We start from the raw sequence: 14305 nt of genomic DNA on the forward strand, positions 1-14305 counted from the left end.
ACCATGTTGGCCAGGCTGGTCTCGAACTCTTGATCTCATATGATCCACCTACCTCAGCCTCCCAAAGTGCTGGGATTATAGGCGTGAGCCACCATGCCCAGCCAAAGTATATATTTTCTAAGAGCAGGGCCTGGGTCTCTCATCTATGCATATCCCAAGGAACCTCCAACAGTGTCTGGCACAAGGAGTCTAGCTCAACAGTATTAGTTGTAATGAATGTCTAATCCACTTGATGTTTTTTAAACTTCTCTCTAGAAATAATATAAAGAGGCAAGAGAAAATTTCCTCAGAAATATACCCCAAAATAACCAAGTTCAAAAATAAAATTTCCTAAATTTTTGTGAGGTTTTACGTTTTCTTCCCTTAAAATTCATGGAGAATTTTGTATTATATTCCAGGACAGATGTGCATTTGTTTTAACCTAGAATGCCAATGGCCTCCCCACCAAGTTAATTATTACTAGAGGAACAGGCCTAAGACTCATGCATATAGGAATGGAGGTAAGGTGCTGGTAGCACTAGACAGATGATGCATAATACGTGTAAGCCATTAGATGAAGAAGAAGTATCTGTGCCCTACTAAATGAAAAACATGCAGCTGAAACTAGCAGCAAAAACTTGTGGAAATGTCTTGTTCCCCAAAGAAAGAAAGAATTTGGATAGAACAGAACAAGAGCAAGAAAAGATTTTAAGTAAACTCCAGAATTCACAAAGAAAATGTTGTCAAAATATGTATACGAACTGAGCTTTAGAGAATAAGTGTCAGACTTTATTGAGGCAATACAAAGATAAAGGCATTTTGGCAATACCTAAATGTAAAGAGAAACCACATTTACTGATGTAGGTAACAGGAACACGGATATTTGTCTTATGTTAAGACAGAACATTATTTGAAACAGATCCCCTATCCATTTAACTTCTTTGCAGGGTTCTCTAGAACTTTTTCATATTCTTTTCCTCCTTTATTTTTAAAGATATCAGCACACTGCTTCTGAGGCTCAGTTTAGTATAGTTCCAAAGAGCCAAAATATTTCTGATACACAGAAAGGTTTTCATCCGAAATTTTCTATTTTTAAAGGTTATGAAAATGTCTCTAGGCTCCAAAGCAACACTAGAAAAACTGATTTTAATATACTACTAATCTACAAGAAAAAAACCCACTATTCAGAATTTTGATATACTTTCAAAAAGTCAACTTATTACCTTTTAAAATTAAAGTTCTTCAGATTAAATAACCTACAGGAGAAATATCTTCAAGCATATTCTAATTCAAGGGATGACAAACTTCTTCAGTAAAGGGTCAGAAGGTAAATATTTTAGGCTTTGCATGCTAAGAGGCAAAATCCAGGATATAATATGTAGGTCTCTGTTGCAACTACTTAACTCTGCTGTTGCAATGAATTTTCACAGTCTTGAAAAGTTATTGTTATTTGATTTTGTTTTCTCCAACCATTTTACAAATGTAAAACCATCCTTAGCTCATGGGACACCCAAAAACAGATGTCAGGCCAGATATGGCCATGGGCCATAGTTTCCCAACCCCTATTCTAGTCTAAGATAGACCTGAAAAGGTAATAACTCTACTGATATTACTAAAAAATTCAATCCTATTTTCCATGAAAAATAACCATAAAAATAAATGGAAAAGGGATATAAAACTGTATACAAAGTGTGAATCTACTATCTGGAGAAAAAGTATGTGTGTGTTTATGTATGTGTCCCTGTACATACATGCATGCAAGTGTATCTATTCATATATGTGGCATTAAAAAAACCCCAAAAGAATTATATCAAAATGTTAACAATAAAATTAGCCAGGTGTGATGGCACCTGTAGTCCTAGCTACTTGGGAGGCTAAGGTGGGAAGAGGGCTTGAGCCCAAGATTGTGAGGCTGTGGTGAGTCATGACTGTGCCATTGCCCTCTGGCCTGGGTGACAGAGTGAGAAGCTGTCTCAAATAAATAAATAAATAAATAAATAAATAAAAATAAACAAAATATTAACAATGGGATAAATGACTTTACTTTCTCTTTGATAAATGTTTTTATTGCCCAAATTTCCTGTAATAAATATATAATACTTTTTAAAATAGAAAAATGTTAAACAGCAACAACAAAATATCCCAAATTTTTATCTGAATTTTTTATGATTTAAAATACAGTCATGTGCGCCTGTAGTCCCACCTACTTGGGAAGCTGAGGTAAGAGATCACTTGAGCCCAGGCATTCAAGACCAGTGTGGGCAACATGGCAAGACGCCATCTCTTAAAAATAAAACAAATAAATAAAATAAAAATGCAGTCATGCTTTGTTTAATGATGGGAATATGTTCTGAGAAATGTACTGTTAGGTGATTTTGTCACTGTGTGAACATCATAGAGTGTGCTTAAACCTAAATGGTATAGCCTACTACACACCTAGGATTGCTCCTGAACTACAAATCTGTACACCATGTTACTGTAATGAATACTATAGGCAATTGTATCACAAATGGTATTTGTGTATCTAAACATAGAAAAGGTACAGTAAATGGTCTATTAGTTTCTGCCAGGGGACAAAAAAGGGGGTACAATAAAAACACTATATAAATATTTAAAATGGTACACCTGTATAGGGTACTTACCATGAATGAAGCTTGAAGGACCGGAATTGCTCTGGGTGAGTCAGAGAGTGTGAGTGGTGAGTGAATGTAGAGGCCTAGGATATTACTGTACACTATTGTAGACTTTATAAACAGTGTACACTTAGGCTGCACTAAGTTGATTTTTTAACTTTTTCTTTCTTCAATAATATATTAACCTTAGTTTACTGTAACCTTTTACTTTATAAACTTTTTAATTTTTTAAACATTTTTACTCTTTTGTAATAACAGCATAAAATACATAATACAGCTGTATAAAAATATTTTATTTATAACCTATAAGCTTTTTTCTATTTTTAAATTAACTTTTTTTAACTTTTTAGTTAAAAACAAAGATACAAATACACACATTAACCTGAGCATACACAGGGTCAAGATCATCAACATCACTGTCTTCTGCCTCTACATTTTTGTCCCACTGGGAAGGTCTTTAGGGACAATAAACACAGGGAGCTGTCATCTTCCTGTAACAATGCCTTCTAGAATACCTCCTAAAGGACCTGCGTGAGGCTCTTTTACAGTTAACTTTTTTTAATTGGTGGAAGGGGTATACTCAAAAATAACAGTAAAAAGTATAGTAAATACGTAAACTAGTGACACAGTTTATTACCATTATCAAGTATTAACATATGTACATAACTACGTGCTATATTTTTACAGGACTAGCAGTGCAGTGAGTCTGCTTGCACCAGCATCACCACAAACTTCAGTAAATGCGTTGTGCCACAATGTTACAACAAGCTACCAGGGCACCAGGCAATAGAAATTTTTCAGCTCCATTATAATCTTAGGGGACCACCATTGTTATGCACCACCCGTTGTTGACCAAAAGATTGTTGTGTGGTGCATGACTGTACTGATATTCACACATACCTTTGAGGTTTCGCACCTGGTTCTGCTTGATTACAGAGCTTAAATAGTGAGGTGATAAAGAACCACTGAAAAACAAACAGAAAAGCAAATGTGCTTATAAAAATTTTTACTTCACTTTTTTCCCCCTAATTTTTGACAGGTTCTCTCTCACTCTGCCGGCCACCCAGGCTGGAGTGCAGTGGCGTGATTTCAGCTCACTGCAGCCTTGCCTTTCTGGGCTCAGGTGATCCTCCCACCTTAGCTGCCTGAGTGGCTGGGACCACAAGCATGGACCACCATGTGTGGCTAATTTTTTTTTTTTTTTGGTAGAGAAAGGGTTTTACCATGTTGTGCAAGCTGGTCTCAAACTCCGGGGCTCAAGCAGTCTACCTGCCTTGGCCTCCTACAGTGCTGGAATTACAGGCGTGAGCCACTCGCACCCAACTATTTCACTTTTTGTAGAACTTAGTCACAAATACAGCTAATTTGTACCACCAAAAACAAACTATTTTTACCTTGTTTTCTTTGCTAATACTACTCAATTTAGAAAGTCTGCCAAAGCAGAAAGAGCATAGGAGCCAAAATTAAATCACAACTGTTTGGATGTTCTTAGGCAAAATAATTAATCTCTTAGTTTCTTCATCTGTAAAATAGGAATAATTAAATCTCCCACATAGGCTGTTGTGATAATTAAATAAGAATAAGGCATTTAAAATGCCTGGAACTATAGATAATACATGATAGTTACTGTTTGGTTTTGCATTGGATTCTTAAGTTTGATATAATACTAATATAGGTATTACCACAGAAATAAAAGCATTTACCAAAATTCATGGTTAAGGAACACTTGGTAGTGATAGCAAACAGGTATGTTCCTGATTTTATTAATAAACATAAAATTAAACTTTCTATATTCATGGAAAGACATCAACAGTTCTTTTTTAATCCAGGAACTAAAATATTTTTGGGAAAAACTACTTCTCTTCTTTGGAATTCATGATAGCATGAAAAAAAAATCTGTTAACTAACTTAAAAGTTTATTTCCTATTCATAATTTTACATATACTGTATCTCACTCTTTTCCTCAGACTTACAAATTCTTATATGCAAGGGCTACACAAAAGCATGTCACATGGAACTGTTATTTTGCCAAACAACACAAAGGGGAAAATGTTTCATTTTATATTAAGGGTTTAAAGTCAAAAGGTTATATATAACCCTTATGTTGTAGTTTAATCTTTTTTTTTTTTTTTCTGAGACACAGTCTCGCTCTGTCGCCCAGGCTGGAGAGCAGTGGCGCAATCTCGGCTCACTGCAACCTCTGCCTCCTGGGTTCAAGATGATTCTCCTGCCTCAGCCTCCTGAGTAGCTGGGGTTACAGGCGCGTGCCACCACACCCAGATGACTTTTGTATTTTTGGTAGAGACAGGTTTCAACATGTTGGCCAGGCTAGTCTCAAACTCCCGACCTCAGGTGATCCACTGGCCTCGGCCTACCAAAGTGCTGGGATTACAAGCTTGAGCCACCTCACCCGACCATAGTTTTTATCTTCTTTTAAAGCCACAAGATCATTTAAACTTATGATTAAGGCTAAAAGATAGAAACATGAAAATACAATATATCAAAGACAGCAAAATATATTTGTGATGGTTTAGAAAAAATGGTGCCAATTCTTTCATATAATCTTTTTTTTTTTGAGATGGGGTCTCAGTCTGTCACCCAGGCTGGAGTGCACTAGCACCATCTTGGCTCATTGCAACCTCTGCCTCCCAGGCTCAAACGATCCTCCCACCTCACCCTCCTGAGTAGCTGGCACCACAGGCATGCACTACCCACGCCCAGCTAATTTTTGTATTTTTGGTAAAGACAGGGTTTCGCCATGTTGTCCAGGCTTAATCTTCAGCCAAAAAAAAAAACCCAACACAGCTAAGTAAAACACATAGGTGAACATCAATAGAACTCACCATTAGTTTCTAAATTATTATTTAAAATGCCTCATAATAACCAAAATTAATAAAGATATCAATTTCCAAGTAAGAATATGAAATCTGGTAACTTCTTTTCTAGGTTTCATTTCATGAAGATAAACCACTCAGTTATTCTTTTTATAATGATCCATCTAATCTACAAATATGGTAAAGAAGCTTAAAATCTCAGTGAGTGAATATATTACTGATATTTCAACTTTAGCCTTCCCAGCTATTTACTGTATTCCAGCTACAATCACTCCTCTACAAGTTATCTAACAATACTTTAAGAATTCAAATTAACCACTATATGAAACGTTGATGATTGCTGCAGCTGGGAGTTCATTATAACTTTCTCTCTACTTTTTTCCATGTTTAAAAATTTCCATTTATTACTTTATTAAAAATCTTTTTAAATTTTTCAAAAAACAAGTTAGCCATTATAAACTACCCTTAAAAGTATTTTAACCAAATCTGGGATTTTCAATTCAAATGAAGGTATATAATAAATTGTAGAAGACTCTAAAGTCTTCTTTAGAAAAAGGAAACAAAAATCAGATTTAAGAAGGTCATATTATTTTCTGATTTAACTTGAGGAAGCTAGAAGATCTATAGGGGTTACTGGGATTGAAAACAAAGACAAGGAAAATTATAAGCAAATACAGCACAATTATATTTACCAGAAAAAATAAAAACAAAGTTCAAAGCATTATTTGCCAAACATTTAAAAATTTTAGACTTGAACATACTTTTCAAATATTAAGTACTACGAAAAAAAACCTAAAACAGAAAAAGAAACCTACATATGTATATAAAATGTTATAATGACAAAATAATCTTATTTAAAAATTTTAAATATATTTTTAATTTCCCTCACTTTTAGGTTAGCATTAGTATTGCAGACCATTAAAATGATCTGACCTGTTTGTAACTGAAATTATATTACAACTTTCTTTAGGGTTTACTTATACTCAGTACTGACTATATTTCAATACTGACTATATTTGTGTTTCTAGAAAACAGGAAATTCGTTACTTGAGAACATATACAGTTCTCAAGTAACCAATTTCCTGTTTTCTAGAAACACAAATTAGACCATAAGGAAAACTAACTTAGGCTAATGTCTTATCCATAAATACTTCTTTAAAAAAAAGAAAAGAAAAAATGGGCCGAGGATTGTGGCTCACGCCTGTAATCCCAGCACTTTGGGAGGCAGAGGTGGGAGGATCACTTGAAGTCAGGAGTTAGAGACCACCCAGGACAACATGGTGAAACCGCGACTCTACTAAAAAGACAAAGATTAGCTGGGAGTGGTGGTGCGTGCCTGTAGTCCTAGCTACTAGGGAGGCCGAGGTGGGAGGATCACCTGAACCCAGGAGAGGGAGGTTGCAGTGAGCTGAGATCTCGCTACTGCACTCCAGCCTAGGTGACAGAGTAAGACTCTGTCTCACAAAACAAAACAAAACAAAAACAAAAACTAAAAACTAAAAACTAAATAAAATATAAATACTTCTTTATATAATAAACAAACAGAAACAAAATACCCTGGACCTTTAAGTTTCTCCATCTCACACACTGAAATCCTATAAATCACCACTGACAGTTACATGGAAGATCCTTACTTTTGTGAAGATGCTGAAGAAAAAGGTTGCTTCTTCAGTGCCTGGATAAGATTGGGTTTATATTCCGGATCAACACACCACAAGGAACCTTTTCCATTAACCTAGAATAAAATGCACAAGAATAACTAACTAGGAACTTTTATACATAAACAGTCAGCGTCTAAATGTTTTAAATAAATGTGCAGGGGGAAATAATCTCTAGCACCTTTTGAGTATGAAACTAAGGTTGAAGTGAGCTTGCTATGTGTGCACTGTAGTGACTAAAAGTCATCCTATAATGTAAAAGACTTCCTCTAATTCACAAGATTAGTGAGGTTCAAATGTTATTAGCTTCTGGTTTTATATTATGCCTTTTCTACTTCAAAAACTCTTTCTTAAAATTTGAATTACCTTTACAACTACATTAACAATTATTTAGATAACAACAAAATTTACTTGTTTCCCATTCTCATACTCCTTTTTGCGTGTATCAAATCTTCTATGATATAAGCTATTATGATTGCTATTAAGATTTAATGTGATGATCTCCAGAGTCCTTCCATTTCCCACACTCTTTTTCAAGGTAACCCTAGTCTATTACTGAGGCTCTTTTATCTCTGAATATCGTTTCATAATTTTTATAGCAGAATGGCAAAATGAAAGAACACTGTTCTATAGGTTCAAAAACCAAGGTCCCGATCACTACTTATTGACTGGCTATGTGATATTGGGCAAATCATTTAATTTTTGAGAGTCAGACTTCTCATTTACATTTTACCCGTAAAGTAAAACAACAATGCAGGCCACTTCACTGAATTGTAATGAGATTCAAATAAGAGGATTTATATGCAAGAGACATAGCTGCAAAATAGGTGAATATTAAGGGGCCATTCTGAAACTGACATACATAAGGGTTTGCTGCATGTTGGTTGAATAATAGTACGTTCCTACTCCTTTACTTTCCACAGACGAGGGAATTTTGAAAAAAAATCAACAATAAGAAAAAAATAAATTAGTTCTGAATAAAAGGCAAAAGTTAGGTGGTAAAAAAAAGGGGATAAAATAAACTTAGGCGAGAATAAAACCTTTTGCCTGTGAAAAGGTGTAGCAATTGAGTGTAAGGCAGTTTTTTACTATGCTGGCAATTTACATAAATAGAAAAACCATGGTTGCCATATCACACTGTCATAAAGAAAGAAATGCACTGGATTATCAGGAGAAACATTTTCCTGGTGTTTAGCAGCAAGATATCACATTAACTATACTAAAAAAGTATCTGACATTTTCTTTTTTTTTTTTTTCAAGAAAAGACAAGTTTTACAAATGTATTTTTGGATTAAATGAAACTTCTTAACTTAGCTATATGTTCAGTCACCTGGACCAAATGATAAATGTGTTTTGACGACAGGGAAAAAAATATTAGCACCAGGCCAGGTGCGGTGGCTCACGTCTGTAATCCTAGCACTTTGGGAAGCCAGCGCAGGTGATTGCTTGTGCTCAGGAGTTCAAGACCAGCGTAAGCAACACAGCAAAACTCTGTCTCTAAAAAAATAGAAAAAAATTAGCCTGGTGTGGTGGTATGCACCTATAGTCTCAGCTATTCAGGAGGCTGAGGCCAGCCTGGGTGACAGACTGAAACGCTGTCTCAAAAAAAAAAAAAAAGGAAGAATTAAAATGTTAGTACCTACAACATCTTTTGCCCCAAAGCCAATTCAGTTTCATATAGAAAAGATATGCAGCATTACTTTTCATACACAGATCAAGACAATTATTTTAATAATGCTAGCCATGCTCTACCTTGGAATTCCTGAGATTACGCTCCTAGCAATTGTTTAGTTCAAGTCTACTTTCCAAATTCTATTGTGAGGGGACTGCAAATTGTTTTGATCACAGTAGAGTTGCTATTTCCTTGAAATAGCAAATTGGAAAAACTGGTATTGAAAACGTGCAGTTTCAGGGCAGTTAAGTATCTTGAGTATGGTCTCAAGTAACAGTCTGGTTTATGTTACCATGGCAGCACTTCCTTTCACTGGGTCTGTTCATGAACTATCATGAACAAGAGATAAAACTCTGTATTTGCTAATCTACATTTTAGAGTCTACAGCAAAAAGAAACTTATTTTTAACTAATTTTCCACTTAAAACCTTTGCTCCTGTATTATTGGGCTTAGATGAGAGAATACAAATAATAACTTTTTAAAACTAAATTTGCCTATAACAAAATAGTCTTCTGTGCAATGGAAACAGGAAATGAGCATTCTCTCATTTTATTATTTTGCGTTTTAGAACTCTACGGCTTCTGAACTTGGTAGAGAACTGCTAAAGGTTTTGAAGAAATTGTGAATATACTAAAAGGTGAACTTTAAAAAGACTCGTCTTAACAGAAGTGGTAAAGACTAGATTGGGAGAAGAGGCAACATTCATTATTCCTAAAATGTTTTTATGAACTTGTCCTGTATATTTTAATAGAGTTGCTCCTCTTGTCTACTACCAAAAGAAGGCAAAATGGCAAGGCCTAGATAAAACTATAAAGTGGTAATGATTTTCAGTGGCTTTTAGAACCTCTGAATTAAAAATAATTAACTGATTAAAATTTTACCACACTAGGAAAAAATTTAATTCCATGTTTTCCAGCTAAAATCTCACAGTAATAATGTTTAAGATGGGCCTTATAAAAATTTAGAAAAGTACATACAAGACTTGGATATTAACTTTTTTTTTTTTTTTTTTTTTTTGAGACAGTCTCGCTGTGTCACTCAGGCTGGAGTGCAGTGGCGCGATCTCGGCTCACTGCAACCTCCCCCTCCCAGGTTCAGGCAATTCCCTTGCCTCAGCCTCCCAAGTAGCTGGGATTACAGGTGCGCACCACCATGCCCGGCTAATTTTTGTATTTTTAGTAGAGACGGGGTTCCACCATGTTAGCCAGCCTGATCTCGAACTCCTGACCTCAGGTGATCCACCTGCCTCGGCTCCCAAAGTGTTGGGATTACAGGCATGAGCCACCACGCCTGGCCAATTTTTATTTTTATTTTTATTTATTTTTTAAATTTGAGACAGAGTCTTGCTCTGTCATCCAGGCTGGAATGCAGTGGCACGATCTTGGCTCACTGCAACCTCTGCCTCCGGGTTCAAGTGATTCTCGTGTCTCAACCTCCCAGAGTGCTGGAATTACAGGTGTACGCGCCACTGTGCCCAGCCAGATGTTAACATTTAAAACATAAAGCCCAAAACCAAAGCAAGCTGAATCAAAACAAAAGACAACCATATGTAATTTTAACAAATTTAAAATCCTGAGACAAATAAATACCAAACCAGGATTGTTAGACCTGTCTTTTCAGAGTAGTAAAAATGGTATGATGATAGGGAGAAAAAAATCTAATCAGCAGCTGTATCAGCTGGCTATCATTACCACTTCATAGTTTGATCTAGACCTTGCCATTCTGCCTTCTATTGGGATTATCATCTCTAGATAACAGCCATTCATCAGAAAAGTGTTGTCAAGGTTGCCAAATCCAACTCTAACATTTAGTGCAACTAAGTATATTTGGCTTTCACAGATTGGAAGAAAAATACTGTCATTCTGTCACTGACCCAAGAAACGTTTCATAAATTTAAAAAAAAAAAAAAATCCACATGCATTCCCAAATCTGCTTGAATGTATCTCTGTCTAAATCTCAGACATTTAGGCAAAATAGTTAACTGATTTTTATGAAGACGATTTACAAGTTCCTTCCCTCCCACCCTGACTTGTGGTGATAGCTTGCTAATTTTTATGCCAATATATTACCATTTCTATATTTATCCCTTTTTTAAATTGTAAGATTTCTCTCCTTTTCGTTATCAAATTCTACCTATACTCTGGACTGCATCCTTTCCCATTCTCTAGCTCTCACTTCCTTAATTTCTTCCTTTCTCTGAACACTCAAAACACTCAGGTTAATTACATTAAAAATGTATACATTTAAAAATTATAGACGTGACCAACTCCCTTTTGAGTACTACCACAAATCATACTATTGGACATATGGTTTTGTAACTTTTACTAAAAATAATACCACTGTGAATATTTTCACATACATCTTCTTGTGTGCAAGTATGAATGTTACTCTACGGGAGAAATCAGAATATGATCCACTAGATCAAAGGAGAGCCCATTTCTAATTCTAGTAACTACTGCCAGGGTGCCCTCAAGAATGGTCATATTAATATACTCCTATCAATGGTGTGAAAGTATCAATATTTACTCATGTCCTCATCTCATTTGATATTATCAAATATTTAAAATTTTTGAATTCTAATAGATAAAAAAGCATTTTTTGTTCTTTTAATTTGAATGTCCCTTATACACATTACTAGTAAGATAAACATCTTTATGTTTATTGCCTATTTGTGTTTCCTCCTCTGTGAACTGCCTATTCATATACTTGCCCATTTTTCTATTAGATTTTCATTTTCTTATTGAATTATATGAGTTTATTCTATAATGGTATATACTGTTGATAGTAAACATCGCTTCTCAACTCCACATTTAATGACATGATGTTGGTAGCTTGAAATTGGCCATGATGGAAATATTATACCATGGAAATCTGCAAAAATTAAACAGCCCGTCCCTAGCCAGTTGTTAAACATTTATCAGCACAGTACTTTTTTTTTTTTGAGACGGAGTCTCGCTCTGCTGCCAGGCTGGAGTGCACTGGCGCGGTCTCAGCTCACTGCAACCTCTGCCTCCTGGGTTCAAGTGATTCTCCTGCCTCAGCCTCCCAAGTAGCTGGGATTACAGGCATGCACCACCACACCCAGCTAATTTTTGTATTTTTAGTAGAGATGGGGTTTCACCATGTTGGCCAGGCTGGACTTGACCTCGTGATCCGCCCACCTCGGCCTCCAAAAGTGCTGGGATTACAGGTGTAAGCCACCACGCCCAGCCAGCACAGCACTTATTATATATTTTGAATCCTAATCTTTTGGCTGCTACTTTCTCAACAACTTCTTCTTAGCCAATCATTTTCAAGTGTTCTGCAACATTTGACACTGTTGGCCATTCATACTTAAGCTTAGCTTCCTTGGCTTCATTACAGCATACTTTTCCTAGATTATTCCACTCAGAAGGAATGCTGATAAATTCCAAACTTAAGACCTGTAATCTCACCACATCACCTCTATTCCTGCCTATATTTCTAAGTACCTAGTAGATGGTTACCTTTTATGTACCATCATAAGTATAAACACAATAGTTTTAAAAGTATAAAAGAATTAAGTGACACAATTCAAGAATAAAATCACTAAGGAAATTCTAAATGCATAAACAGTAGCAAACAATGACACTGTTAACTATAGGGGTAAATTTAAATGGAGACTATATAAAATAATTATGAAATATGTATAGTGTTTAAAAAAAAGACAGAGATAACAATACCAACATAACAGAGGAAAAAGAATAAAGGGAGATCAATTTCAAAGAAGGCAAAGAGAAGGAAGGATAGGGAGATGATTTTCACTGTAGCAGTGTTTATAATAAAAAATTAGAAACCTAAATGTTCATCCACATCACAATTAAAGAGAATTATGCATTAAGATGAAAAAAGATGCTGAGCTTTTAAAAGGTTATTGAATAATATCACTCGTCCCTTTCTCTTTCACACACACACACACACACACACACTCTCTCTCTCTCTTAAGTGACTATTCTACTAAGGCCTTGACCTCAGAGAGCTCTCATATCTTCCCTAGTGGGAGAAGCACATCTATACATAACTGGGATATGTATGTTATAAAGGTAACAGAATGCTATAAAAACACAAAATGAGTACAAAAAAGCAGGAAATGCTTGAGAGGTGACTTCTGAGCTGGGCTTTGAGGAAATGGTATCTCCACTGACAGTGAATTACGAAAATGCAGTGTAGATAGAGAAGGACTATTTATAGTATACTGGAATAGCAAGTAGTCTTGTGGGGGTAGATCATGGAGTAGTGAAGAAAAAAAACTGCAAAGACAGGCAGAGGCCAAACTGGGGAGGGTCTTGAAAACCATATTAACAAGTTTGGCTTTTATTTAGTAAGTCATATTTACTAAAGGTTACTAGTTACAAAAACTGAAGTAAAAAGGAGGCTCAGAGAGTCTAACTTTACCAAGTCACACATCTATCTGGATCTAGGAACATAACTGAATCCAATCCTTCATGCTGACTCCTCAACTTATATAATAGTTCAATTTGATGAGAAATGAGGGGAAGACCTGAACTAAGGCCAATGTTATGGTAGAAACTAAAAGAAATGGCCAGAATCAAAAAGCAACTTGTAGGTATTTATAGGTGCTACTAGATACTGTTTTTTCTAGAATCTAACCCCTGGCTTTGACAGGCTTTCTAGACCAGGATCAATTAATACCACATATCTCACTTTTTTGGTTATAAAATAAGGAAGTTCATCAGGGTAATGTCTACATTCCTTTCAAATTTGACATTCAAATAACTTAGGCATTGCAAAGAGCAGGTACCCAAGATGACTCAGATTTCTAGCTGAGACCCAAATAGATCCTTGGAGAAGAGAGAGGAATAAAGTCCAATTTTGGACACACTGAATTTGAGATACCTCCAGATCTAATAATTAGTTGCAAATTTAGGTCTGGGCTTTAGGAGAAAGATCTAGAAGTCATTAGATCACAGATGACATATTAAGCCATGGGAATTAATGAGAGTAAGAAAACACTAAATCAACAAAAAAGACAAAATAGTGAACACTAAAGTTTAAATGGCAAGTGGTAAAAGAAAAAGATGGAGAGTCCACACAGGTAAACAGAGAATTAAGCACAGTGTTACACAAATCAAAGAAAAGATGAATTCCCGGAGCTAATCATGTCATATAATGCAGTTTTAGGTTGAATAAGACAGAAAATAAGTCAGTGGATTTAGACATAAGGAGGGCAATGATTACAAAGTGTTCAAATCCCACATCTTCACTGAAACTATCTGTTTGCATGGTACTACTAACTGTAACATTCCTTTGGCAAATGAATTCAGATATTGTTTAAGATAATATATTGCCCTATCATTCACACTGTCACAAGTCAAATACAGAGAAATTCCATCATGCTCCTGGCTTAAAAACTCTCAATGGTTTGCTCTCGAAACTGAAGTCCAAACAACTTAGCATGATATTCATCACACTTCTATTCCGGATCACTCTGCTTTTCCACCCTGCTCTCATACATTCCTCACCAACAGAGAATATGCCTACTGCCCCAAA

At 35.6% G+C, this 14305-nt stretch overlaps 1 protein-coding gene across 10 annotated transcripts in view; it reads right to left on the bottom strand.

Moving 5' to 3' along the window:
- Window positions 1-14305, bottom strand: part of FOXN2 (forkhead box N2) — a 65087-nt gene that overhangs the window by 13109 nt on the left and 37673 nt on the right. For all 10 annotated transcript variants that reach the window (XM_054548205.1, XM_024242771.3, XM_024242773.3 and 7 more), the window contains 2 exons: window positions 7081-7181; window positions 3513-3577 (listed from right to left, as the gene is read on the bottom strand). In XM_054548205.1, the coding sequence (XP_054404180.1) occupies window positions 3513-3577; window positions 7081-7181 (166 nt within the window). The remainder of the gene's footprint in view (window positions 1-3512; window positions 3578-7080; window positions 7182-14305) is intronic.

The sequence above is a fragment of the Pongo abelii genome, chromosome 12 (assembly GCF_028885655.2).
Source record: "Pongo abelii isolate AG06213 chromosome 12, NHGRI_mPonAbe1-v2.0_pri, whole genome shotgun sequence".
NCBI classification, from domain to species: domain Eukaryota; kingdom Metazoa; phylum Chordata; class Mammalia; order Primates; family Hominidae; genus Pongo; species Pongo abelii.